The 25,327-nt window shown below is 43.0% G+C and overlaps 1 protein-coding gene and 1 long non-coding RNA gene across 2 annotated transcripts in view; both read right to left on the minus strand.

The window, feature by feature from the left end:
* Window positions 1-6,588, minus strand: part of LOC307022455 — a 13,450-nt gene extending 6,862 nt beyond the window's left edge. Inside the window, exon 1 of the long non-coding RNA XR_013803400.1 lies at window positions 5,666-6,588. This is a non-coding gene — a long non-coding RNA (uncharacterized lncRNA). The remainder of the gene's footprint in view (window positions 1-5,665) is intronic.
* Window positions 6,589-8,440: 1,852 nt separating this feature from the next.
* txnipa (thioredoxin interacting protein a) lies at window positions 8,441-12,777 on the minus strand. Its single transcript, XM_079654912.1, has 6 exons — window positions 12,399-12,777; window positions 11,696-11,771; window positions 11,433-11,580; window positions 10,978-11,337; window positions 10,177-10,482; window positions 8,441-9,450 (listed from the first exon to the last, which is right to left on the minus strand). Exons 1-6 carry the CDS (start codon window positions 12,652-12,654, stop codon window positions 9,406-9,408), a joined length of 1,191 nt encoding a protein of 396 aa, XP_079511038.1. The 5' UTR covers window positions 12,655-12,777; the 3' UTR covers window positions 8,441-9,405.
* Window positions 12,778-25,327: the final 12,550 nt, after the last annotated feature.

The raw sequence follows: 25,327 nt of genomic DNA on the forward strand, positions 1-25,327 counted from the left end.
TCATATTTATTTATTTATTTATTTATATATATATATATATATATATATATATATATATATATATGAGAGAGAGAGCTCTGTTTTCCAGCCTGACTCTAATTAATTTATTGTTTTGGTTGTGTGTGATTTAATTAATTTATTATAATTTAATTAATTTGTTTTATTTATTATATATAATTTATATATTTTAATATTATTTCACATTTCATTTGCAATGTTGAATGTTCAATAAAAAGTTATGTTTGAAAGGATGTACTTGAATTATTATTATATATTATCATTATGTCTAAAATGGTCTTAAAACGGTGCCGTCAATATTATCGTTTATCGCAATAATTTCCAGAAAAATGTATCGTCCAACACAATTAATTATCGTGACAGGCCTACTCACAGCTCTTCATATCTGTTCAGAAACTAGACAAAAGTTAAACAAGTACAAACCACATACTGTCTGTGTCATGGCGAATACAGTCGCTGGTTTATTTATGTCTGTATAGGCCGTTGTTGTGAGTGTGGACGGTCGGAGCATTTACAACGTTAGCTTAGCCAAATCTCCATTAGAAAACACGCATTTTAAAAGGTTTTTCGCCTGACGTCTGTCTGCAGACTTGTCAAAGCCTTAATTCATGGTTTTTACTATCCGGTATCAGTATGTTGTTACTTCGGCATCATTTTGAAACGTGTATTACAATTAAATCACGGTCAAATATGTTCATCTTGTTGTAGTTGTAGCCCCCTTGACAGCGATTCTCTCTCTAGTTTAGCATACTCAGCCCGACTCAGCCTGGTTGTTCCTGGCCCTAGAACCACGATTTTATGGGGCCATTACATCACCAGAGGTCCCAATTTAAGGGGTCATTTCTCCCAAAAAACATTTTTTTACTCACTATATCAACAGCCCCACCAAAAATATTTTCCACCAGCCGCCACTGGGAAAAGAAAGACCCCTCACTGACACTGACATCACTGAGTGATGTCAGTGTCAGTGAGGGGTCTTTTCCTTTTCCTCTGAGTCAGGGGTTGGGGGTAGGATCAGTTTGGGACACATTTAGCAGGAGTGTACATTTACTATGGGCCTTGCATAGTGCTGCGTACCGGTACGCCGAACCGGTACTGGACTTGTAAAAAGTTTCGGTTCAAGTCCGGTTAAAACCGGAACGTCGGGAACCGGTACTTACGTATATTCTCCTTTTTGTTCTAAACCATCTAAAACCTTCCATAGATCGAGAAATTTGCGCTGAGAAAAGACGAAAAACATTGTTTTGGCTTCTGATATGGCGTCCATTACTGAACTCACGAAGTCTCGCAAAATATCGCAACTGCTCGCGAGATCTGTGTGACGTCAAGGGAAGCTGGCTTAGACATAGTGGACACTGACAGCGTGGGATGCTGGTTGCCATATTTGGTAGTGTAGCTAAGCTAACTCCTTTGTATGTATGGTGATATAGTGTCTGCCGAAAGAGCAACACTTCACCCAGACAATGTCAATTTGCTGTTGTTCTTGAACAAGAACACATAGACTTGTACTCTTGCATATTGAGTCTTGTATGTACATCACTATGTATGTAGTTGTGTTGTGTAGTTAGTAACACATGTAGAGTTATAGAAAATACATGGTGTAGACACAAGTTGGAAGGGGGCACAATAAACCTGACAAGTTTGAATTTGAGTTGATTATGAGTTTATTTTCAATTGATAATTAGCTCACAATAAGTTCACTTTAGTTACTCACACAACTTGACACAAGTCCGGACTTATAAGTCCGGACCTGAACCTGAACCTCTGGACTTGAGTCCGGACCTGAACCTGAATGTGAGTCCAGGTACACAGCACTAGCCTTGCAGAACTTACATGTTCTTGTCAACAGCAACTCTGCCGTGCATGCTGTCAATACAAGCTCTCTGTGTACTTCATTCAGTGTTCTTTAAAAGTCTGTGTTGGTTTTTCAACCTGATGTTGCAGGGTTGTTGTGCTGATAAAGTGGAGCTAAAGTGATAAAGAATGACCTCAGACAAGATTATGCTAGCTGTTCCCACACTGCGTTTCTGACCATGCAGTTGCTGATGTCTCTTACTGATCAGAAGGTGAGTTTGAGGAAGCCACCCTGAGCAGAGAAACAGTACCTTCACCTTGAGTGTGGACACATGTAATTATATAAAAACAGACCTGTAGTACAACCATATGAGGCATTGATGATTTTTCAGATGTGAAATATGAGATTCCAAAAGTGAAAGCAGAGAGCAGAAAGCCCCCACCCCCTCTTGTGTGAAGCCAAGTCACTATAATGGCAGCTCTATAAAAAACACACTTCCTCAAAAGGAGTTCAGTCATGCTATTCCTGCATGCTCCATGCATGAACACGCCTTCAGCCAATCACAGAAGGAATGGCAACAGACTTCAGCCAATGGTTGCTCTGCTAATTTCAGTGTCGTAAAGAGAGGAATTTGTTTTGCTGGATGGCAAAACATTGAAAATAAAGAGACACCAGGAAACTTGTAAAACTCCTGAGTTGTGGTGGCTCTGTGACAAGTGGAACTTATTTCACGTTTCCTGTAATAATCATAGACTGTGTATAAAAAGGTAACAGTTAAATATCAGGAAGGTTTGAATTGTATCTTTTCCTCATGGCACCCTAACGTGTGTGTGTGTGTGTGTGTGTGTGTGTGTGTGTGTGTGTGTGTGTGTGTGCGTGTGCGCGCGCGCGTCAGCATTGCCAGTGTCAAAGAAATGGTGGTGATCATGAGGCCTGAAAGTTGAATTCCCAAATATTATCTGTGTTTATTATTCAAAATAATTGATAGGTAGGCTATATAGATAGAATATAATCGGAGGGATGAAACCCTCTTTAATGGTCACACATGCAGAGCACACAGCACACACAGTGAAATGTGTTCTCTGCTTTTAACCCATCCTAGTACCAGGAGTCTAGTACTAGGAGCAGTGGGCAGCTATTGAACAGCGCCCGGGGAGCAGTGAGGGGGGAAGGGGGGTGTCCGGTGCCTTGCTCAAGGGCACCACGGCAGGGCTCAGGAGGTGAACTGGGACCTCTCCAAGTAGCAGTCCACACTCCATATTTAGGTCTGTTCGGGGACTTGAACCGTCGACCCTGTTGATTTTTACACAGTCCAAGCGCCTACTGACTGAGCCAATGCCGGATATGAAGAGGGACATCCTAAAGGCATGAAGATGTGCAGTACCAGTAAAACGTTTGGACACACCTTCTCATTCAATGGTTTTTGTTTATTTTAATTGTTTTCTACTTTGTAGATTTATACTGAAGACATTAACACTATGAAAAAACACATCTCGTAAACACAAAAGTGCACACTTTTGGTTTCTCTCAGTCAGCTTCATGAGGTCGTCACCTGGAATGGTTTTCTGTTAACACGTGTGCCTTTTCAGAGTCAATTTGTGGAATGACTTGCCTTCTTAATTTGTTTGAGGCCATCAGTTGTGTTGTGCAGAGGTAGAGTTAGTGCGCAGTAGAAAGCCCGATTAGACTGCTGTTGTAATCCATATTATGGCAAGAACCACTCAATTCAGTGAAGAGAAACGACCGTCCCTCAAAAGAAAAATACATTAGACAGTGGAAATCTGTACTTTGGTCTGATGAGTCCAAATTTGTGATTTTTGGTTCCAACCGCCGTGTCTTTGTGAGACGCAGAGAAGGTGAGCGGATGGTTTCTGCATGTATGGTTCCCACCGTGAAACATGGAGGAGGAAGTGTGATGGTGCGGGGGGCTTTGCTGGTGACACTGTTGGTGATTTATTCAGAATTCAAGGCACACTTAACCAGCATGGCTACCACAGCATTCTGCAGCGCCATGCCACCCCATCTGGTTTGAGCTTACTGGGACAGTAAGTACTTCAACAACGCAATGACCCCAAACACAGCTCCAGGCTATGTAAGGGCTATTTGACTAAGAAGGAAAGTGATGGAGTCTGCATCAGATGACCTGGTCTCCACAATCACCCGACCTCAACCCAATTGAGATGGTTTGGGATCAGTTGATCGCAGAGTGAAGGCAAAGCAGTCCAGGTGACGACCTCATGAAGCTGACTGAGAGAAGCCAAGCAAAGCTGTCATCAAGGCAAAAGGGGGCTAATTTGAAGAACCTAAAATATAAATCATATTCTGGATTTTGTAACACTTTTTCTTTTAATAGATAATTCCATACGTGTTCCTTTATAGTTTTGATGTCTTCAGTATTAATCTACAGTGTATAAAATAACTAAAATAAATAAAAACATTCGAATGAGCAGGCAGTTTTTCCCCTATATACAAATAGTGTACCCAAAAAAAAAAGTTTATTTTTTTGAAGTGTATTTGTCTTTTGTAGAGATTTTTCATTTATTCTTTACATATAAAATGTCGCCTAAAATCTCACCTTGGGCAGCAAATTGTATAGAACCGGCCCTGGTACTAGGCCTCAAGAGTCGTTCTTCTGCTGACACAAATTGGCGGGGTGCACTTCGCACGCGCACACACTAAACAATTCCACGCGCTCCGCGCTCACATTATGCTGGGCCCATGTGCCTTAGCACCGCTGCTATGACTCCATCCTAGGGGAAACACTGGCAGGTGTGTCCAAACCTTTGACTGGTAGTGTATGTTTACAGAAAAGTAGGCTATAGACCTGTGCAAGCTGAAAAAAAGATATATTACCAAAGCCCGCGCCATAACTCTTAACACCAAGAAGTTCTCTCATATTCTTAGATCAAATAAGACAGAACTAAACTGTTTGTAAAAACATATAAACACATGTAGGCCTGTCTGGTTTATAACAACTTACTGAGGGCGTGCTGCTGCCGACTTGAAGTCAAGCACTGTTTTGAATATATTCTGCAGAGAATCCTCTCTCTGGGGCCCACAGCAGGCTGGTTCACAGCCTGCCTGTCAGTTAGGCAGCCTGGGAATCACTCATGAGGAGTTTGCAGGCTGTTTAGATATTCCAGTCTCCATAACTACTGTCTTCACTGCGATGGCATCCAGCGTGCCACATCCATGAGAGGGTGGTGCTGACTTGTTCATTCTGATTATTTTTAATAAACTTCAAATTGTGCTTTATGGGGAATTATTTTTCATCAGACATTGTGACAGATTTAAATCTGTTCGAATTCGAGAAATGTTCCCGGTCAAAGTCAGGTAAACATTAGCTAACGGAAACACTGGTGCGCGTGTGAATGTGTGAAAGTGCAGCTTTCAAATGCCTACCCTCATGAACAACTGTTTCAGCAGAAAAGGTGGCCAGGGCTTTGCTGCCTCAGCCAATCACAGGCCATGTCTGAAGACACACACAGTTATGCTGCTGGTTGACATTCACAGTTGGGAAAAACATGTTTGTTCCACATGGCCGTAGTCAATTTACACCACAGCTAAAAGTGACTGTGACCCCCCCCCCACACACACACACACACACACACACACACACATACACATACACACAAACAAAAAGACACAGTGTTAAGCAACAAGGTCAAGACCCCTCACTGCCTTCTCATTGTATTGAAAAACACATGACCGAGTACAATTGGTTAGATAATGTGCATGTGTCTGCATTGTGGGTGAAGTGTTTTAGGTGCGGCAGCAGATTATATTTTAGTAACCCATGATAACAAAAGTACACAGGTCAGCATATGAGAAGGAGGAAGTAGAAGAACTCACCTCAGGCATCTCAGACTGTGGATGACACTTAACTGCTGAACACTGGAGTCCCTCAGGGCTGTGTGCTCAGACCCCTTAGGCCACGTTTACACTGAGACGAAAACGAACCTTAGTCGATCTCAAAAAATCTTCCGTCCACACGGGATCGGCTCAAGAAACGTGTCCGTCCACACGAGACCGCTCGACCCGCTGGAGACGCTGTAGTACATATGCCTGGCCTGCAAGTGGCGTACTGGAGTACTTCCGCCAAAAAATACACCAAAAGCAGCGAAGAAGACCCCCCGATCATGGTTGCCATGGTTGCCTAGTTGCCCTTCTGTTTATTCTCCGCGGTGGATTTAGCAACATGTAGTTAATGTAGTTCTCCATGTCCACTTGTTGCTGATGGTTGTGGTAGAGGAGCTGTAGATTTTGCACTAACATCTGTATCATGGTCAGGATCGTCTGGAGCACGAAAGCAACCCTGTGATCCACCATTGTTGTTGTTGGTGAAACACGCGGGTGACGCGGGGGTGAGCAGCAGAGGTGGGGAGAGGCGGGGCTATGGCGTCATCGTTATCAGGAAATGATCATATAGGACGTACACACAGAGCCGTTTGGCCCCACAGAGCGTTTCGTCCGCATATCTACCCACCTTGGGAGCCGTTATCGTTCGAGGGCTCCGTTTCCGCGGTTCCGTTGCGGCCTCGTGTGAACGAACCGTCCATACGATAGAGAACTGTAGCGGATACAACCCGTTTTGTCTCTGTGTAAACGTGGCCTTACACTGCAATTCATAACTGCAGCAATCAACATAAAGATGTAAAAACTACCATGGTTGGCCAGATTTCCATAAACCCCCTGGGGGGTCGCGAGATGATTACAAAATAAAAATGGAAAAATAAATTAATAAAAATTGATTAAAAAAATTTGATTAATTTAAAAAAAAAAAAAATTATTAATAATAACGAGGCTCCCCCTTTGACAATCCACTAGCGCAGTGTTTCTCAAACTTTTTCATACCAAGGACCACTTAACCAATAAAAAACACTCATATTTTTCAAAAGTGTTGATGTCTAAATGTGCTGCAATTCTGGAATGATCCATAAACTAGAACCTGTGAAGGTTATTAAATCCACTGTACAGGTATGAATATGTTGAAGAAACAAACAACATGGTCGTGACTCCAGCTACAGCTGCCTCCAGGCCCCCATCACAGAGACTCAAAGATAAGCCCTCTCCTTATCCGAGGCTCTCAGCGGTTACCAGACGTCAACAGCACAGAATAGAGAACAAACTTGAAAAAAAAGAATTCGTGCCCAGGCCTCTTCCTGCAGCCGCTCCACAGGAAAACAGGCCTTCTCTAAAGGCCGGTTGCCTCATGTTCCCATCCTATTGACTGCGTGTGTTGGGCCGACCCACACAAGGCTGATTTACTACCACATCTGCGTCAAACAACAGAACAAAAAAAATGTGGCTGTACTTAGAGAAGTAATCATAGTTTGCATCCTTGCTAAAAGGAGAAGAATCTGTAATATTTTCCTACTTAAAGGTCCCATGTCATGGCCATTTCTACTGATCATAATTCCATTGTTGAGGTCTACTAGAATAGATTTGTATTGTTCAATGTAACAAAACTCACATTGGTTTCTCATACAGCATCTCTGTATAGTATGTGTATTCACTCTCTGTCCTACACGCCTTGTTGAAATCCGCTGAGCTCCAGCTGAGCAAAGATAAGGCTGAGTGTGTGTGTGTGTGTGTGTGAGTGTGTGTGAGGAGCTTCACGGATTGGTCTATTTGGACCAATTGGTCCATTTGGTCGTTGTTATGTAACGGTCGTAATGACCACTTGGTCCATTTGGTCGTCGTTAAGTAACGTCGTAATGACCACTTGGACCAATTGGTCCATTTGGTCGTCGTTACGTCACGTCGTAATGACCACTTGGACCAATTGGTCCATTTGGTCGTCGTTACGTCACGTCGTAACGACCACATGGACTAAATGGTCCATTTGGTCGTCGTTACGTCGCTTAGACTAGGAAGAAAAAAATAGAAAAAGAGAAATGTCCAACGAGGCGTTTTGGGGCAGCATAAACAGGTCTTTTCTGTGTTAGAGTTTTACTCCCTACAGGCTTTGAGGGTTAGTGACTCTGCAGACCGTTTACATGCATACAAAGCTACATAACACACAAGGGGACGGGTAATAACCGGAAAAGCATGACATGGGACCTTTAAACAAACAGAAAAAATGAAAGGTGAAGGTGAAGTAGTAACTTCTCCAAATATTGCTTCATGTTTCAGGTCTTAAGCAACACACATGACATTCTCTGTCCTCCATATACAGAGAGGAGGCAGAAACTTCGGACATGAGTCGCATATCTTCACCTAGACGTAAAGCTGGGCTGTATACCACCAGGAAAGTGAGACATGTTTAGTAACAAAAGACTGACACATACTGTAGATCAAGGAGCAAATGTTCCACGGTGAACATGTTGAGGCCTCAATGATCAACAGCAGGGTCAAAGCACTGATAAAGGTATGAGTTCCAAAACCCAGAAATCAGTTGACATTATACTGCTTCCTGTTCCCCCTGAAATCAAGTTTTGAACGGGATTGTGGTTAAATGCCTGAGCCCTTATGATGCTAACTTCCTGGTTGGCCTACAAAGCTGCGTCACCAGTAACGTACAGTATTTAACAACAGCATGGAGTTCATCTCTTCTTCCAAGCTGAACCAAGATGTTGCTGGACTGACAGATGATCAGAGTTTAAATGAAAGAGCCGACATGCTGGATATTTTCCAATCTTTCTTTAATACAAAAAAATCACCCATAGGGTTTCATACAAAAATACTTTTTATAAGTATCAAGGATACATCAAATCAGTCTTTAACAGTGATTCTCTTTACGCCCTGAAGGTGTGGAACCCCCACAGCGGAGACTCAGTGAAATGTTGTTGTGGGATCAGAAACATGATAATGGTCACATAAGGTGCATTTCACGGTATTGGAGCATGTATGTCGGATGGATCCTGTTGGGCTCTTTGCAGAAAACCACCAAACTGGGATTATATCATCAAAAGATAAGGAGTCAACAGGTTTAGAGTGTTTTACCTAGAGAATATCCACTCTACACATCTAACACTGTTCAAACAGACCATAACAAACAGAAACTGGAGTAGGCAGTGATAGATCAAAAAGTGCAATAGAAACAAACAATTCTTTCAAACACTGGTACAAAAGAAAGTATGGATGCTGCTTGAAGTTCTATTAGCATCCCAGGAAGATTACTGCACATGCTGTAATGCTCACAGCAGCATTATTCCCTTACAGCCAAAATCATGGTTCCTCTGGGGAAAGCCCTTAAACACAGGGTTTTACAGGAATGACAAAGCGCCATGAAGAAAAAAGACAAGCCCCAAAAAGGCAAAGATGTAACAGCAGGCTGGGGGCCGACTCATACAATGCTTGGCCCCAAAACAAAGTCTTAAAGTGGCTGTGAATGGACAGCGAGACCCTGAGAATTCTGAGCCTCTGGAAGGGACAGCTTATTCAGAAATGTAGTGCGCCTTCAGGTCCTTGACCTGAGGAGCACCAGGAGGAAGACACGAGTCCGTGCTGGTGATGAAGCGCAGTGAAGACAGCAGGAGCCTCTTTCTGTGCACCCTCTCACACCTCCTCTGGAGTTTGGACCTTCTGCTCCTTTTCAAGTGCTTTAGATGAGCGGTCCCTGAGAGCTGGACCGCGGGAGGAGAATCTTTTCAGCAGACCGGCAGCATGCGGGCGTTGCCGTTGACCTCCTCAGCCTGAGGGAAATATAGTTGTATTATTAGGGTTGAAAATGATAAGGAATGATCATTGCTGATTGTCTCTCTAATTGATATACTATCCTGTGTATATAAATATTAATATTGTGATTGTGTACTCCAATGTCACCTGAAACAGTCTAGCATTAGAATGACCTAGGCTGTGCTATCAAATGCTAAATGAGCACATATGTTGGCCCCTGTATGGAAGGATATGGATTGATTTTAAGAATGGATTATCTAACAAAGGAAAACAGTTTAAAGTGAAAACTAAATGTGTCAAAATGCTGCAAGGATGTTAAATGCTGACCCCAAGGTACTAAGACATAAACAACATGTGCATTAATGCATCAGTAAACCAGATCGCAGCTAAACATTAGATTTAGTAAAGACAAAATGAAATGCCACTTACAAAGGTGCTTTGCAATGATCATTTCTTGTCATTTACAACTGAAATGTATATACTATCCTATGTATATATATATATATATATATTTATTTTGGTCTTTTATAGAACATTCTTATTTATCCAAAATATTTTACATTGTGTATTCTTTGGGATATATGTCTTTTCTACTGTAGATATGTATAAATGTGCCCTTTGATTTGATTCTATCTATAATGTAATCCACCTTAAAGATTTGAATGCCTGAACACACTGCTGCTGTAACTATGGGATGAATAAAGTGCCTATCATTTGACAGAGTGACTTGTTGAGACACCCACCTCAGTGTAGGCCGGAGGCGAGGGGAACTGGAAGGTGGGGGGGGGGTTCATGAAGATGGGGCTGTCGTCCCCGTCGAAGTCGTCCAGCAGCGGGGTGAGGGGCTGGTCCAGCCGGCAGTCCCGGGAGATGTCGCAGTAGCTGGGGGGTGAGGAGGGCATCCTGAGGGAGACCCAGCTCTGGGAGGCGGAGCTCACCGAGCCCTCCTGGCTGCTCACACTGTTGCTGCGGCTGCCCAGCCCAGCGGTCCCGATCACCAGGGGCAGCTCCAGGATCAGCTTCTCACTCCCAGGGATGTGGATGTAGATCTGGGGGTGGGGGGGGGGGAACAGACACATTAATACTGATTCTCTCTCAGACTTGCAAGAGTACACTATGGAAAGGATAACAGACAGAATTAGAATGCAAATACATGGAAAATGGAATATTACAAAAACTATGTAATATCATTCAGTTTTGGGGCTAAAGTACCATGTATGTTATTGTTATTCTTTACAAGAAAGTATATGAACAGCAAGCGTGTGAGAATGTGTGAAATCATCCCTCTTTGTGTTCGACCTATGATGAAACATGAACTTATGAGCCATTGCTTTGTTATCAGCTGTTTAAATATATTACTGCTTAGATTTGGTTTTTCTTTCATTTTGTATTTCAACTTAATTTGTGTAATTTTGTTCTTCCATATTTTTCTGTTGTGATTGCTTATACTTACGTTAAAATATGATTTTTTAAATATTCTGAACAAAGTGCATCTGTGTAATGAGATAAGCCGATAAATCAACCTCCAACAGCTCCAGGCTTACCGTGAGAGCGTACTCCACACGGATGATGTTGCAGCCCAGAATAGAGGGCTTGATCTTGGGCACCCGGATGGTCTTCCCCTGCCAGGCGTCGCACATCCCGGAGATGATGTGGTTTCCCCGGACTGCGGACAGCTTCTGGCGGCAGACCTTGGTGCGCCCGTTGGCCTGGTAGGTGTGTTTGGCGATGATGGCGGCCTTGGGCACCACGATGCGGGAGCAGGTGTTCTCAAACTTAGCGTTGATGCAGATGTCTTCGCCTTCACAGAAGCCACGCCGGTCGATTTTTGCATTCAGAGACACCTGGCCGTCAGGGATGAACATGCAGGTGACCTTCTTCTCCTTGCTGCCTCCTGTGGGGGACTGAGGAGATGCAGAAAGGTAAGCCTCAATGTCAAACTCATAATTATAAAGCCCATATAAACATCGCTGTTGTTGTTCAGTGTCAGATAACTCACCAGGAGGTCAGGGGTGTTGACATCCAGGGGCTCCTCCACCTCGAAGGCTTTCTTACACTCCATGGTGGGCTGCTGTGACCTCTCCATCATGGCCTTCACATAGTACTGCACATAGCCAAACTTCCCCTTGTATGACGACACCAGCTGCCTGTGAGAACATTGGTGGAGGAAATTAAAACCAAAAGTATTCTACAAAGTACATTTCACTAAAGAATCATTTACTCAGAGATGGTGTAATAATATCAAAAGTGAGAAAGCCTTACCCTTGCTGGGGGAGCTCAAATCCAAACATGTACTCATATTTGTTGCCAGGCCTCAGGACGACTGATCCATCAGAGTCTGGAAAGAGAAAATGCAACCTCATGAATACTCCTGCCTGTGTGGCTGATCACTGAGCACCAATATGGGAAACATCGGACTAATCCAGGGGAAATCAACAAGAGGTGGAAGAACAACTCAGACTTTTTGCTTAAGTAAAAGTAGCATTGCTACATTTAAAAAAAAGTTTAGGCTGCAAAAAATTTATTAGAGTACCAAAAGTACTCATTATGAGTCATTTCAAATCACGTCTATTACATTTCTTGATTCTGATAATTGAGAAAGGAAATGTGTCTACCACAGCTGTTCAAGGTGGAGCTCATTTTAAAGATGTCAAATAAATGTAGTAGAGTAAAAAGTACAATATTGGCTTCCAAAAGGTAGTGAAGTAGCATAAAATGAAAATACTCAAATAAAGTACCTCAAAATGGAACTTAAATACATTACTTGAGTAAATTGAATACTTGAATACACTCCACTCCTGGTTCCACACACTGCCATGCAGTCATTCCTCACCCTCGATGATACTAAATTATACATACACCAAGCAGCATTAGGCTAAAGCCCATAGCTAGCACCAGCTAGCAACGGATAACAAAGTTTGACCGTGGTGCCAGGTGACTGCAGATACCGAGAAAGGTGCCGTACCTGAGGGCTGTTCGTCCAGCAGCAGCACCTCTTCATGTCGGAGGTATTCGGCCGCCTGTCGGCACCGCTGCTTGCCTTTAGCGTACTCCACTTTAGCGGAGCCCAGAGCCAGGAGCTTCACCGCGGACACCCGGGTCACCTCGTTTACTTCCACTGAGACCCGTCCAGACACCTTCTCCCCCCCGCAGTAAAATGTCTTGCTGGGGTCCGTAAATTGAATGTGAAAGGTTTTCACTCGCTTCGCCATAGCAACCATGACTGCTAGTTTGGGATACTTAACAGAAAGTTACACTGTTACACTATCGAGGTCAACTTCTTTCTGCTGTAAACAAAGAGCTCTGCTGGTTTTATGTGAGTAGCCTCAAATGGGACATGAGCAGCAAGGGTGAGCAGCATGGCTCAGCGCGTGCACACGGCTCTCATTGGTGGAAAAGCTTTGTTTGTGTCCGCATTAGCCAATGAGCGCCCGAAGCTGACGCGTGGACACCGCGTGGCTGCGGCAATGTAAAGCATGCTCGGCAAATGCGAGCGCAGGAAGCTGGAAGCAGCACAACATTTGTAGTAAACACATTGAGAGGGAGCGGTGACTCACCCTGTTATGAGCATCGATCTGACCAATGACGCTGGAGTTAACTTCCGATGTAGACCCCAATGTCACCTGAAACACAGTCTAGCATAACAATAGCTTTGGTTGTGCTATAAGATGCCAAATAACCTTAGAATAAGATGTACAAAATAGAACACATGGCACTGAAATGTTAATGACTGATTTTATTAATGGATTAGTTGAGCAAAGATAGCATTTTCAAGTTAAAACCTAATTTGTCAACATGCTGCAAGGATGTTAAATGCTTAACTTCAATTATTAATACATAAATAAAATGTACATTAATGCATCAGACAACCTGATACAACTAAATATTTGATTTAGTAAAGAAAATAGTATTCAAAATACAGCCACGTACAAAGTGGCAAAGGTGTTTTGCAAAGGTTTAACCACACGGCTGTTGTCTTTGAATGCACATAAAAAATATTTATTTTATTTGTAAGAATGAACCTTTTTGGAGTTTGTGACTTTCATGGTTTCCCAGCTGCTTCCTTTGTGTGTGTTGAGGGTCATGTGATCAGTGCAGTGTTGTTGCTGGGGGCATGGACTAACAGTTGTTTTTGATCAGGCGAGATCACATTGTTCCCTTCGGTGAACCTTCACCCATCTATTTAAGGCGTCGGTATACCATCAGGAAAATGTTGCTCCATAAATCCCTAGAAGTGAAACTCCACCCACGTCTTCGGGATGAATCATCCCTGCCACAGGGAAGGAAATCTGAAAGAGAATGACACCATGCACAAGCCAATAAGGAAACAAGGAAAAACCAAGAGACCATTATCTCACCTTCTGTACTGTCCCTTATTCTGGAACAACGTGCATTTCACACTTCCTTATACCCAGTTCCCTTGAAGTCAATGTCTTTTTTAAGTTTTTTTTGTCGTCTTACGCCTGTTTTGTTCTCAACATATAATATGAAAGTAAATATAGCCCACTGGTGATTGTCTGAAGTTTCTATGTGTCATAAAAATGGCGGTTGTTCAATTAGACCTCTAAATGTAATCACACCAAACATTAGCCACCTTTAGCTTAGCGGTGGTGATGTGCAGCCATGTGACTTTGATGTAGTTTCTTAATAGCCTAATGTTAGCTTTTTACTTCTGGGAATTGCATTGAGTGTTAATATGTGGACATTATGCTGCTGAACAAAATGTGTGAGTATCACAAATGTGGTTCTTATTTTTTGCAATATTCAAAATATATATATTGAAGGAGCGGTTGTGATGCTAACTGCCAGGTCAGCCTGCAAAAGTACATCATCATATCTTATGCTTTCACTTAACATATTTTTACATTCACGTGTTTCCTTTTTGGTGTCTCTATATTGGTTCTTTCTTTTCACTGGAAGCAAGTTACCATGCAGTACTGTACAGTTACCACCAACACTGTTGCATAGTATCAATCTTTCTAAAAGGAGAAAGGAATAGGCGGTTGTTCAATTAGACCTCTAAATGTCATCACACCAAACATTAGCCACCTTTAGCTTAGCGTGGTGATGTAGTTTGTTAATAGCCTGACGAGAAAGGTTGTCGTCAAACTTGGCTTCCAAGAAAGGCGGTTATCGTTCAGCTCAGATGCTACAGGGGCTGTCCTTACGCTTGCTATTATTAAGAGTGGGTCTATAGTTAGACTGTAACCACTTCCTTAGGTGGTGTGGTCTTCATTAAGGAAATAACCGATCGCTACAGGGCCACTCAGACTAATGAATGATGGGTGCAGCTAGGGTCAGTTAGCTGGGGCTTGGGGAGGAGGGACTCTGAGGTATACAGAAACTATGTCAATGTGGGAAATACTTGATGAGTAATGTAATGTGAGGACTCCTCAACAGGGCCAATCCGCTCTGCTAGTGTTAGCATACTGCTCACTAGTGGAGGAAATATAGTGCTACGCATGTAGACTTCTGATGTGAGAGGATCCGGCCCCCTCCAAGGGGTGTGGGGCAGAGGTGGGAAGAGTGCTTAGATATTTTTACTTGAGTAAAAGTTGAAAAGTGTTAGCATCAAAATATACTTAAAGGTCCCCTAATTGTGCAAATGCTCTTTTTGATGTCAACATTGTCACTCCACTACACTTCAGAGGTATTGTGTAATTTTACTTGACTACTTGTATTTAATACCTTTAGTTACTTTACAGATTTGGATGAATGATGTGAAATATAATCAAGTGTTAAATCAGACTTTAGTTCCACCTGGAGTAAATTCACAAGATACCCTGCAGTATACAAAGTCATTCAAATTAGCTGCACCTTTACCAGCTTTGAGAACACTTTCATGATCAATCATTATAAAACATATCATATATACTATTCTGAAACTATATTTTGATGATAATACTTTTCTACTTTAACTTGAGTAACATTTTGAATGCAGGACTTTTACTGTGACAGAGTATTCCTACACAAGATCTGAGTACTTCTACTTTTACTTCAGAGCAAGATCTGAGTAGTTCTACCAAGGGGCGGTTCTAGGGGGGGGGGTATGAAGGTAGATATGGTGCAAAATGCGAGAGCATTTAAAACCTGATGTGAGCACTTGCAGAAAAAAAATCTGAGCTTGTGTGCATACATCTACACTTGTATAAAATATCCACGTATCTGTAAACAAAATTTGAAGTGACAGAAGAAAAAAAAAAGGTTGTGTAGCTTGTAGAAAAAAAATGAACTTAGTGATGAAACGTTCACTTGCAGAAAAATATATATTTTTTACATATATTTTCAATCAATCAATGTTTATTTATATAGCCCAATATCACAAATCTTACATTTGTCTCAGTGGTCTTCACAGTTTGTACAGAATATCAGTATGACAATACGACACCCATCTGTCCTTAGACCCTCACATCGTACAAGGAAAAACTTCCGGAGAAAACCCCAAAGTTTAAAGGGGAGCATGGGAGAAACCTCAGGGAGAGCAACAGAGGAGGGATCCCTCTCCCAGGACAGACAGACGTGCAATAGATGCCGTGTCTAAATCAAAGAGATAATACATTTTACAGCGTAGGTAGACCAAATGTTTGAAAAGACCAAATGTTTGGAAATGCATGTGTCTATAATAACAAGATGAATCCACAAGGATATCAACAATCCTGTGGGAGCCATCAGGGAAGTAGTATGATGAGAGTCAGGCAGGACCACAGTGACAGGTTCAGCCACGACTCGAAGTCCAGGACTCAGATCCAGAACTCAGGATAGAGGATCCAGGACACACGACCACAGCAACAGGATTAGCCTCGACTCAGGATCCCGGCGTATATATGGACACAAAAAAGAGATTTGGGGGAAGCTGGGTTAATCGGAACATGAGAGTGCACAGGTACAAACAGACAGAAAGACGGAGTAAGGTGCCCCCTCCGACAGTCCAAGCCTATAGCAGCTAAACTAACGTGTCTACATACATGCACTCCCTTAGGAAAGGTTGAGGGAAAAGGGTAGCAAGTAAGAAGTAAGAAACTGAGGTGGAGAGGCACACGCAGGGAGAAAAGGTCCCCACTGGAACCTTAATTGGAATTGGTGAGAGGTGAGGAATAGGTCTGTGACTACGTTCCACACTCCCCGGCCGGGATAGGCCTCTCTGCTGTTACCCTCTAATACAGGGGTCGGCAACCTTTTTGATAGGGGGGGGGGGGGGGGGGTGGAGGAGCTTGACGCTTGTGAACTATCAGCAGGAGGGCGGGGGAGCCTTGCTGCGGGGAAGCAGTGTGTGGACCTGTCAGCGCAACTTACATGATGCCGAATTTAACAAACACATTTACATAATTGGTTTGAACGGCATAATAATAAGGACGATCGTCCATTCTGTGATTCTCCAGAGCACACATGTTAGGATATTAGGGTCATCAGTGGCGGCTGGTGGAAAATATTTTTGGTGGGGCTATGGAAATGGTGACAAAACCATACTAGGGCATTTAAAATCAGGAGACTAAATACGAACATTGTGTGTGTGTGTGTGTGTGTGTGTGTGTGTGTGTGTGTGTGTGTGTGTGTGTGTGTGTGTGTGTGTGTGTGTGTCATACTTGCCAACCCTCCCGATTTTCGCGGGAGACTCCCGCATTTCTGGCAAAATCAGATTTACTCACCACTGTTTCCACTCGGACTTTAATACAGCTACACCATTGTTTGGTTTCCATGGTAGCGCGTCTCTTTAGCAGCGCGCGCAACTCAAAGTCTGAGAGGTTGAGGAAAATGAAAACTGAACAAGAATCGACAACTCGACCCTCTGATCACTCCTTTCCTGTAAAATACAGGTCCAGCCCACACATATGCTCCATGGTGCCACAGGCATTGCCCTTACAACTACAATAAGCATGCAAATGTTAATCTACAGCTCCGGCGATCCACGAGCACCGGAGTCTACACCTGCAGAAGCAGCCATCCCCTACTGTAGCGTCACCTTGGATACGAGTCTAAACGACTCACAGGTCAGGGCGCTGAAAGGGCGCCCTTTGAGCATCAGATCTGACGACGCTGATTGGCTGAAATTATGTTTCGGCGGCATAGTTTACAGATAGCAACAGTCAGCTTGTTGGCTGCAGCTGCTCTGGCTGAGGGCTCCTTTCTACCGCCCGGACGAGAGAGGGTAATGATACACGCTGCGGCCAGGCAGGAATCATGTGACTTATCAGTAACTTTAGACATCGTAAAACAATTTTAAACGAGATTTTATTGTAGATTATACATTTTACTGATACCAACTATATCATATTTACCTTGTTCTTTAAAAATACAAATACATTTTTTTGGGGGGGAAATATATATTTTTATTTAGTTTTAATTTTTAATGACAATCAAACATGTGGGAAGAGGGGGGGCGGCGCCCATAGCGCCCCTATGGGCCGGGCGCCACTGAGGGTCATGCAGAGTGAGATGAGATCGCTGTCCCTTTAAGAGAGAGAGAGAGAGAGAGAGAGAGAGAGAGAGAGAGAGAGAGAGAGAGAGAGAGAGAGAGAGAGAGAGAGAGAGAGAGAGAGGTGTGGCTTGTGCATGTGTGTTTGTGGATGGTAGAGCGACAGTGAGGGAACGTGTGTATGTTTCTGGAAGTGAAACAAGGCAGCAGATAAACAGAGGTCTGTGATGTATTTTGTGAAACAGAAGAACAGCTAAATAAATGCAATGGCCTCCCAAGAAGAGCTCGCCTCTCTCCAGTCATTTAAGCTAAAGTGGGTTATTGAACCTGAAGCTTGTTGCTTCTGCCCTCCTCGACTACGGTCTGGGAGCCGACAGGAAAATTCAACACACAGATGGCCAGTCCCCCCCTTTATATTATTTAGATGAGAGATGAGCAGATCGCCACTGGGCTTTCAACTAAATACACAGCTACGCAAAAACTGTGGCATTTGTACAGCTCCTTATGGGTACTGCAATTAGTGAAACGATCAGCACTGCACCAAGGAGGAAAGCGGCAGAATGTCACCTGGAGATAAAGAGAGCGGGGCTGCGTTGCGTGCATGGCTTCCTTCTGCAGGTAATGGGGAGAAGCGCTCTGGCGGCGGTCTCGTTCAGGATCCGAAAATACAATTGAAATATTTTGCACACTTATTCCACTTATTCCTAGTGTGCCACTGGTTACGGTGCCGTGTGCCAATGCTGGCATGCGTGCCAGGGGTTGCCGACCCCTGCTCTAATAGAACCTCGAGAGGTCAAAGTTTTAAATATATAAGATCTAAGTTTTTAGGATTTAAGTGAAAGAGTGAGAACTAAAATGTATAGGTGAAGAGGCACAACGTATCTACGTCAATGCACTCTTATTAGATCTTTTTATTTTATCACTATAAGCTTTATCAAAAAGGAAGGTCTTAAAGAGCAACTTGCAGGTTAGAGACATCAGTGAATAAATGTGTAGGAAAATGATGAATACACTAGATTTTCAAAAAAATATACAGAAATATACACTACAGTGACATCTGGCGTCGTTTTAGTAAGACATTTTCACTTCCGCATAAAAAAGCCTCCGCACGTGACCTCCCGCGTGTGACGTAACATGGGGGAGAGCGGTCGGTCTAACGTATGAATAACAGGTTGAAAATATATATTCGAATGCATATGATTATAATTATGAGCCTGCTATGCATCAAAGAGACCAGGAGCAGCCAAGGATTAGAAAAAATAACGGCCATCGGAGAGATCGGAGTGTGTGGAGAACCAGTGGAGAACAAAGCAGCTGTCTTGGTGAGTGACCGGCGTTAGCTACAGTTAATGTTAGCTAACGTCAGTCACATCACAACATTTTAAAGTTAGCAATCATATATCAGGCTATAACTAAAGTAGTATTGATAATATAGTAACGTTACTGGCAGGACTGTTGATACTGATCCATAACAGAAACTAATGTGCAAGTATCAGCCGTATCTCGCGTTACCTAATGCAACTCCACACTACGGTGCTGTGTACCGGAGGGGAGACGCGAGATACGGCTGATACTTGACGATCTGGCGGGGAAAGGTTGTGGAGCCTCCGTTGATATGCCGTTGCAAATGGCTTGATGGAAAGCAGCTGTATAGTCGGGGAGGGTGCACAGCTGATTGCAGCAGGTGAGTGGAGGTTGAGCCGGGAGCCAGGAGTGACAGCCACCACGCCCACACAAACAACACAGACAGGGGGAAACAAACAAACACAAAGGAGACGGCTGGAGCAGTACAGCCACCACAGCGTTACCTAATCCAACTCCACACTACGTTTTACGGTGCTGTGTAACGGAGGGGAGAGATAGAGAGCAGCGAAGGGGGGGAGAGAGATGTAATACGGTTTCCTGATAAAGCTGTGGAGAGTATGTGAAGTGAGAGTAGTTGCTGCAGGGAGGTGGATGCACAACACACCCAGGAACGAATGCTAGCTCCGGTCCTTTTCCCGTGGACTCGATGTCCTGACAGGCTCGAGTTTGTGCAACCTGCACAAACACAAGCTCACCATGACTACAAATGGTGAAATGCAATGTAAAATTACCGAAAAAATACCAGCTCACTAAATCACAACCGCTCAAACCAACTACAAACTACTACCGCGGATTGGGCAGAGAACGACTCCGAGAAAGTTGCTCCCCCATGTAACGTAATATGACGCGTTTGACGTATGACGTTAAAAAAAGGCAGTTTTTAGTAGCAGAGCTCAAAACGGCTATTTTTCTTCTGAATTCATGCCCTTATGTCTTGTAAAACTGATCAAATCCTGCATTAACATTTTTAATTGTAATTTTCAGGCAAGATTAAGCATAAATGTAGTAATAAAAAAAAACATGCAAGTTGCTCTTTAAGCGTACTCTTAAAAACGGATAGGCTGTCTGCCGCCCGAACACAAACTGGAAGCTGATTCCACAAATGTGGAGCGTGATAAGAAAAGGCTCTGGCTCCCATTGTACTTTTAGGGTGCGTTCACACCTGCCTTGTATAGTCCGGTTGAATCGAACCCTGGTGCATTTAGCCGCTTGGTGCGGTTCATTTGGATCGGTGTGAACACAGTCCGAGACCTCTTAAGTGAACTAAACAACCGGACTCTGGTCCACTAAAATAGGTGGTCTCGGAGCACTTGCTTGCGAACTCTGGAGCGGTTCATTGCTGGTGTAAACGCAGTCCGCACCAAAACATAGGAAGCGTAGTATTTACGTTTCACAAGAACGCGGTTATCTTCAAGATCTAACCAAAAGAGTCTTTCAAGACATCCGCGGTTGTTTAGTTAAAGAGTGAAGGAGAATGAAATGTTGAACAGTGTCGTGTAAAGTAAACATGCTCCGTCAGCTAGATAAAAGTAAGAACATCTGTCGTCGGTGAAACGCGCCTCCTGACTGCAGAACGTCTCTCATTATATGTGTTATAATGTATTTTAACAGACGTTGTCTGATTATATAATCATAAACACGGGCCGCTAGTCTGTTGATCTCCAGATTAACAGCAGCATGAGAATAACCTGCCGAAAGTGCTGATGCTCCATGGCGGAGGCTCCGGTAGAAATTGCCGGGATTTGCGTTTTTAACCCCTTAATGTTTGACCAATAGTTGAACAGCATTTCCGTGCACATGACTTGTGTTTAAAGTTTATAGTCCGTTTGAGTTCTGCCCGTGTGAACGCAAACCGAACCTTCTGAAAAATGAAACAATGTAACAAACTGTGGTCTGGTGCGCACCAGAGAAGCTAACTACTAAGTGTGAATGCACCCTAAAGACTTTATGAACAACCAACAACCCTGCATTATTGGAACGCAATGCCCTAGTACAGGGGTCTGCAACCTTTTTGACCAAAAGAGCCATTTTGGTCCTTTTTCCCAAACATTTTTTTGTCTGGAGCCGCAAAACATATTTCATAGCTAATAAAGTTGTATTTATTGTTATGTCAGACAAAAACTACAGGTTTTTTTGCATTTATTAGGCTATTTATAACATTATATAAAACTGTTACCCTCTAATAAGAAACAAAGAACTCCTATAAGGAGAATTAAAAAATAATACACACAGGCTCTCCTTCTCTCTCAAATATGCACTTTCACACTATCACTTCTTGACCTTCTCCTCGCCTTTTAGTTTAGTCACCCAGCGAAGAATTCATTGCCGCTGGGCTAGGATTCCAGTAATTACTACCTTAAAATAAATTAAACACAGCACTTGGGGAGTCCTCTGCACATTTGAAGGAATTTTTTTTTTTAAAATGGGCCTACTTTGAAATAAATAAAACATATAGCTGCACCCTAAAAATAGTTAAAGGTAGGGTAGGTAAGAATGGAGAAACCAGCTTGAGTGCGCTAGAATTTGAAAATACACAACCGGAAAAAATAGGCCTCTTCCTTCAGACTTTCTTACAGAGTCCCTCCTCCAACATACACGAACGTGCATCATCAATGAGGCCACGAGATAAATTTGTGCACAGATCGAAGGCACATGTGGCCCGTCTACACTACAGGCATGAAAAAATCTTGAAACTGGGCGTGTCTGAAGCTTGGCGATTTTTTGCGGGCAACCAATCACATGAACCTCCCGCCCCCGAAATACAAAGCAATAGCAATGTTAAAACGAAGTAAACTGGATATAAACTCTCCAAACAGGCGAAAAAATCAGTTTCACCCACTGTCTCTGCCACCTCCCTCCATGCCTGGTTCCTCCGGTTTGTATCCCGGTAAATAGTTCCGGTCGTAAAGAACCGGGTGATTTGCTACCGTAATATCTCGTTTGGAATATGAGGAAATGAACTGCGGTCTGGCTCTCCCAGCTTGCACGCGGTTTGATTGGCTGAGCTTGCACTGGCGGGTTTTGCATAAACGGAATTTGATTGGCTGATGCCAAGCATCGAGCCTCAAAAGTTGAACATTGTTCAACTTTTGATGCCGATAGATGCTCGTGATGCTTGCAAAGCCATGCCATGCTCCCCACAATGCAGTTCGGCGAAGATTAAAAATCTTCTACGTCACCCCATTCAAGTGAATGGGCGAAGCGTTGAAAGCATTTTTTGATGCCTGTAGTGTAGACGTAGGCCATCCAGTTATTTTAGCCGAGCCAGCTAAAATGATTGGTCGTGCTTATCACAGCGCTACGGCTTCCAGAGATTAATTTTAGTATGTATTTATTGTCAAAGCATTTAAAATATTCATTGCTATCGGGACGTTAAGAGCATTCCATGGATTATAACAAAAAGTGTTTTCTGAAATTAATTACATACCCCATTGAATTATGACTGAAGATCGTCAGCTGTCTTCCTCTCCCGTGTTGTTCCTCGATGCGTGAAGGCTGCAGCACCTTTGACAACTTCTCTCTACATATCAAACATACCGGTAAACCAGCATCGTTTGCTTTGAAAGCACTTAACTCTGTCCACACAGAATTAAATCCTGTGTTCCTCCGGTACTTTTCTTTGATTTATCCATAGTTCGCTCATCGAGCCGGGGGTCAGGTTATTCGCCTCCAAGAAAAGGCGCTCGCGCGGGACCGTAGCAGGATGTGACGCATATTTTTGTTGATCTAATTAAAACCGTTTTGTTTTTTATTTATGTTTCACAGTATCACCTCAAAATGCAAGATATGAAACATTTTCAACCATGCAACAAAATATAAATAGTCTTACAAATATTTTTATTTTATTTCCTTCTTATTTTTGTCTAAACTCAAGGGAGCCAGAGCAGAGGGCTTAAAGCCGCATGCGGCCCCGGCCCGTGGGCCGCGGGTTGCCGACCCCTGCCCTAGTAGGACAGTAGGGTATAATTAGTTCTTTAAGGTAACATGGCGCCTGCCCATTAAGGGCTTTGTAGGCGAGAAGAAGAATTTTAAATTATATCCTGTGTTCTATAGGGAGCCAGTGTAAGGCAGCCAGAACAGGAGTAATGTGGTCCCTTTTCCTAACTCTGGTTAGTACACGAGCTGCAGCATTTTGAATCAGCTGAAGCGACTTAACTGACTTCTTGGTACACCCTGATAATAAAGAGTTACAATAATCCAGCCTAGAAGTAACAAATGCAGGATTAGTTTCTCTGCATCGTTTTGAGGCAAGATATGCCTGATTTTGGCAATGTTACTTAGATGGAAGTAGGCGGTCCTTGAGATTGATTTTATGTGGGCGTTAAAGGATAAATCCTGATCAAATATAACACCAAGGTTCCTTACAGTCTCACTGGAGGCCAAATTAATGCCATCCATAGTTAGCATATCTTTAGATAGTTTGTTCCGTAGAGCCTTCGGGCCGAGTACAATAACTTCAGTTTTAGCCGTGTTTAACATCAAAAGGTTTAAGGTCATCCACGTTTTTAATTCCTTAAGGCAGTATTGAATTTCATTTAGGTGATTGGTTTCTTCAGGCTTGATGGATAGATATAGTTGAGTATCATCTGCATAACAGTGGAAATGTACAGAATGATTCCTTATAATATTGCCTAGCGGAAGCATATATAGTGTGAACAAAATACGTCTAAGCACTGAGCCCTGTGGCACTCCATGGCTAACTTTGGTTTATGGAAGATTCATCGTTGACACACACAAACTGAGAGTGTTCAGACAAATAGGACCTAAACCAGCTCTCTTTATGCCAAATAAGTGCTCTAGTCTTTGCAGTATGGATATCATGGTCGATAGTATCAAATGCAGCACTGAGATCGAGCAAAACAAGAATAGAGACATTTTCCATTACAACTGCAACTTGTTTATTACAAACTCTCAAATCAGTCATTACAACGTCACGAATCTGCTCTGTGGCAGTATAAATCGACAAATCCGCGGCCTTGACTTTTGCTATACTTCTTGCGATGAATGTGTCGCTAAAGTAAGTTTCACCTGTAGATGTGGGGGGAGGGAGGGGGGTTGGAGCGAAGGGGTGGAGCTATCAGAATGAGGAGGCAAAAGCTTGGGTCAGTCACACACAAGTGACTACTCTTGCCCCTTTCACACCAACGCAGCTCCCGTTCTAGCTCCGTGCTTCGCACACAACAACAACAATGGGGGACTGCGTCAGGTCGATTTCAATCATAAACCTGATTAAATTAAATAACTACTTCTCCAACCTTGTACTTTTCTCCTGAGTGCCGTGGTTCATTGTTTATTAATGTGTTACAGCGGCATTTACCGACCGACTGCAGTGCTGCTCGTCCACCGGAGTTTATTCTCCCGTTAACTCACAGCAGCGGCCGCTGTAAAGTATTCACTGTCTGACTGTCACACAAGCAGCTGATACATATCCCCAATTCCCCATAAGTGAATGTGTGTCAGTCTGAATTGACGCTGTTTGGCATCACAACGCTGTTATTAACGTTTCTCTGGTATAAAATGGGTGATGTTAGCATAGCAACCGAAGCTATTGTAAACTGATTCCTGGGACCCAGCCCATTGAAAATGTCCACTGTAGTGGACATTTTGTTAACATGCATCTCCATTTACTCTTTTGAGCTACTCTATCAATCCCTGATGTACTGTACAGAGGACATCCTGGTTAAAATTGCATGCTGGGAAGTTCCTCTTTCTTTTCATCCAAAATGGCTGGCATACCAAAAACAACGTTTTATAGAAGCATGAGGAGAAGTCAAATATTGTTGAATAATTGTAATTTTTACCATGAAAATCATATATGTTCTTGTTTATTAACATGTGAGGAACTATATAATTAGTTCTGAAAGCAATTAAATAATTCAAGTTTTCAAATAACAGCTCTTCTATAAATGTCCATTCTAGTGGACGTCAGGACCATCTTCATGGACTTTATGACTCAATATTGTTGCAGGAGACGGAACTGAAGCAGACATTTTCTGTACCAGATAGTTAAGGGAGATTCAGATTTTGAGCTCTCAAATGATGAGAGAGATGAGGCTTTCACACCTGGGATAGAAGAGGGTCAAGAAGAAGGGGGGGAAAGATGCAGGAAGCTCCAT

The sequence above is a fragment of the Notothenia rossii genome (assembly GCF_949606895.1).
Source record: "Notothenia rossii genome assembly, chromosome: 10".
NCBI lineage: Eukaryota > Metazoa > Chordata > Actinopteri > Perciformes > Nototheniidae > Notothenia > Notothenia rossii.

Excerpts from the sequence above, each read along its gene's own strand:
- txnipa (XM_079654912.1), bottom strand. The coding sequence starts at position 12,654 with ATGGTTGCTATGGCGAAGCGAGTGAAAACCTTTCACATTCAATTTACG. Across the intron at positions 10,483-10,977 it reads GTGTGGAGTACGCTCTCACG|ATCTACATCCACATCCCTGG; the intron begins GTAAGCCTGGAG and ends CCCCACCCCCAG. Across the intron at positions 9,451-10,176 it reads CGCCTCCGGCCTACACTGAG|GCTGAGGAGGTCAACGGCAA; the intron begins GTGGGTGTCTCA and ends TATTTCCCTCAG.